This window comes from Gavialis gangeticus, unplaced genomic scaffold (genome assembly GCF_001723915.1).
Source record: "Gavialis gangeticus isolate Ggan-Ray unplaced genomic scaffold, GavGan_comp1, whole genome shotgun sequence".
Classification (NCBI taxonomy): Eukaryota; Metazoa; Chordata; order Crocodylia; family Gavialidae; genus Gavialis; species Gavialis gangeticus.
Window position 1 is genome coordinate 6,659,414 of NW_017729031.1, and position 3,186 is coordinate 6,662,599.

Consider the following 3,186-nt stretch of genomic DNA (forward strand, 5'->3'; position numbering starts at 1 on the left):
AAAAAAAAAATTTAAAAAAAAAAAAAAAAAAAAAAAAAGTGAGAAATAAGCAGCCAGAGATATAGGCTCTAAATAGCCAGGTCAGACTGGCAGAGAGCAAGTGGCAATCTGAATTATACTGAAGGTGTCAAAGAGGCAGGAGTGAAATAGAGGAGAGTCTCAGGGGATCTGAATATTACAGGCTCTTGCCCCTGTGCAGGTAACAGGATGATTATTTGTTTTCTGCTAATGGACCTCACTGCTTGCATTGTTCCTGTCATGCTTAGAACACTTGCTAAATAATGAAAAAGAAAAGGATTCTTCTATTTTAAATGAGTAATTTGTTGCCAAAACATATTTATAAAATTAGTCCCAATGATGACAAAAAGATATTCTACATGGCTAGTCTTATAGGCCTCTATGCTGGAACCTGTTGAGAATTGAATGTTGCTGGAAAAGTTATATAGTGCTATAACATCCAAATGCAAGAGCAACAGCAAAAAAGAGTGGTATCTCTCACATCCCCCATTGGAGCATTCTGGGTGTGAATCAGAAGACTTGTAAATAAAGTATTTATTGCATCAGCAGAAATGAAATGCAGATGCCACATGTTTAAATGAGATCTTGATAACACTACAGTTAAACAATTACTGTCTATGTAAAGGACACTGATTATTAGGAATGTCCTTGTCTTCTACCTCTTTTCTTACTTTTAACTTCTTTCTCTCCCTGTCAATCTTCTCTGTTCAATCTTCCTCACCTCTGCAAAGGTGACAGACATGATGCAGAAAGCCCTCTTTGACTTCCTGAAGCACAGGTTTGATGGGAGGTGAGAAATACAGTCCTTTCCATGCTTTTTCCCCCTCTCCCCTGCAATGATTATGACTCTATGTAGTGGCCTTTTTATCCAGGTGATCTTGCTGCATGTTGAACACTGATTCACCAGTGATATATAGCACTGAAATGAAACCACCCCTGGGGTGAAGTAGAACAAAGGTTTTAAGAGTATCTAGCAGTGCTGTAGATTCAGTAGGATTGTTCATGTTTAACAGAGAAAAAAATGCCTCGATATTGTATCTAACTGAAACTGCAGGGGAAAGGTAGCTAGGCAGAATGTCGTTGCCCAAACTGGTATTCGAATAAGGTAAAAAGAAAGAAGTGCCACCATGTTTTGAATAATGGTATTTGGTCAGGATCTTATGTTTCAAATATTGTAGTTGAATGTACCTCCAATAACAGACCCTTTTTGACCCCATGCCATGGTGCTGAATCAATGCTGACTTGGAGGGAACACTGCCACCTACTGAATCACCAGCATACTTTTTGCAATACCAAAGTTTTCCCAGGAGGTCTCTTACTGAAATATTGACCCTGCTCATCTTGTGGGATCTAAAGAGATCACAACACAACATGGCACGGTTGCAGGCCATATGAGTGCAACAAATTAGGTTATTTTCTTTCTCTAAGAGTTACCCAACACCTACTGCTGAATGCTACTAAACAGTTGAAGAAAAAAATTAAATGAAAATCTTTATTAGCAAAGTTATAATAACCAAAAATGTGCTGAATAGCTGACTTGGCAGTATGAGATCTCAAAACATTACAGCTATACAAAATTAAGTGGAAACAGGAAATGTTTTTGAGGTCATATTCTGCTCTCTGGTGTAAACTCTGAATGACTATTTGTTGCCTAGCAATACATTAATATAAAGGAGAGGAGAATATGATCCACCGACTACAAAAAATATTCTAAACCAATATCAGAGTTTCTTGGGTATTGGTTAATTAGATATGGCAATGTCTGTTGCTTTACCAGACCATCAGAATAATTGAAATCTATAGAATCCACATTTTAGTGCTTTTTTCTTTCATGATGAAGTTGCCATTCACTAGGCTAATTTTTTTCTGACAGTATGAGACACTTTTTCTCAAGTTCAAGACTCTTACAGGTAAAACATTCTTTAAATAAAATTAATTGCATTTTGGTACTGGAATAACTATCAGGAACAGAGCAAATTTAAACAGTGTGCAAAGAGAGTGCCTGGGGCAGACACCTCAGAAGTATCAACTCAAACTTTCTCAGTAGTTAAAAATACCTTAAAGATGCAGTCTGGGAAAGACAGTACCCAAAGAGTAATGTTCAGGACAATATGTCAGGTTCTTCAGAAAGTTTACAGAAAATTCAGGAGGGTGAAAGAAGGAGAGAATGCAAAGTAGATAGCTTGCCAGCTTATAGCAAGAAAGGGGAGAATTTTAATTCCTTCTTTAAGAAGGTTTCCCTCATTATTCGCTGTTGACAGGGTTGTTTCCATCCTTGGAAGGCCTGCTCTGCTTCCCCTGCTATCGTGTATGGCACATGAGTGGGGGAAGCTGTGTCATGAAAAAAGGTTGGCGTGTGTCAGCCATCACATGACAGCAACGGGGTTTTTAAAGCAGGTTGCATGCTGTAAACCCAAGGTAATGAAAACTCGTACAGTTAATCTCTCTTGTAGGATTAGTTTAGGGAAATTACTTTGTTTGTATATCCAGCACAATGGATTGTATTCCTTGTTATTTGTTCCTTTTTGTGCTTATTTGTAAATCAGTAAAAGCTCATTCCTAAATTCTTTGAACTCTTCTACTACAGGGAAACCAAATGCTCTCACTTTTCAAAAGATGCTGGGGGTTCCAGTGGCTTCCTAATTCCCCTTGATTTAGACAAAGCCTTGGCTGGGATGATCTAGGTGGGGCCGGTCCTGCTTTGACCAGGGGTTGGACTAGTACCTCCTGAGGTCTCTTCCAACCCTAACTTTCTGTGATTCTATGTAGCATAGAGTGGGCCAGATCCTGCTTGTGGGCATTGGCGACATGTAGGAGCTGCATGCGGGTTGGCTGCTGCCAACGCTGCTGGCGATCTGTGCGGGTGGTCACCACTAGGCACTCGTCATCCAACCCCCCCCCCCAGCCACCAAGACCGCTGCACCCACCTGCGGGTGGTCCCTGCTTGCTGCTGCCATGCCCCCACTGCCGCCACCACCTGCCGGCAGTCACCGTGCCCCCCAGGCCTCAGAAGGCACGAGGTGTTCATGCTTGTGAGCCATAGGCTTTTGTTGAGGCAAAGGCAACAAGCTGTTAGATTGTTGTTCTTCAGGTTGTTCCCATGCAGGTCTTTCTGCATGTGTGGATGGATTTATATTATATTATATTATATTATATTATATTATATTA

At 40.5% G+C, this 3,186-nt stretch overlaps 1 protein-coding gene across 2 annotated transcripts in view; it reads left to right on the forward strand.

The window, feature by feature from the left end:
- CACNB4 (calcium voltage-gated channel auxiliary subunit beta 4) overlaps positions 1 to 3,186 on the forward strand; it is a 200,089-nt gene that overhangs the window by 115,791 nt on the left and 81,112 nt on the right. For both annotated transcript variants that reach the window (XR_002098499.1, XM_019522409.1), the window contains exon 8: positions 750 to 808. Coding sequence is in view for 1 of the 2 variants with exons in the window: in XM_019522409.1 (XP_019377954.1) it covers positions 750 to 808 (59 nt within the window). In the remaining variant the exon portion in view is untranslated. The remainder of the gene's footprint in view (positions 1 to 749; positions 809 to 3,186) is intronic.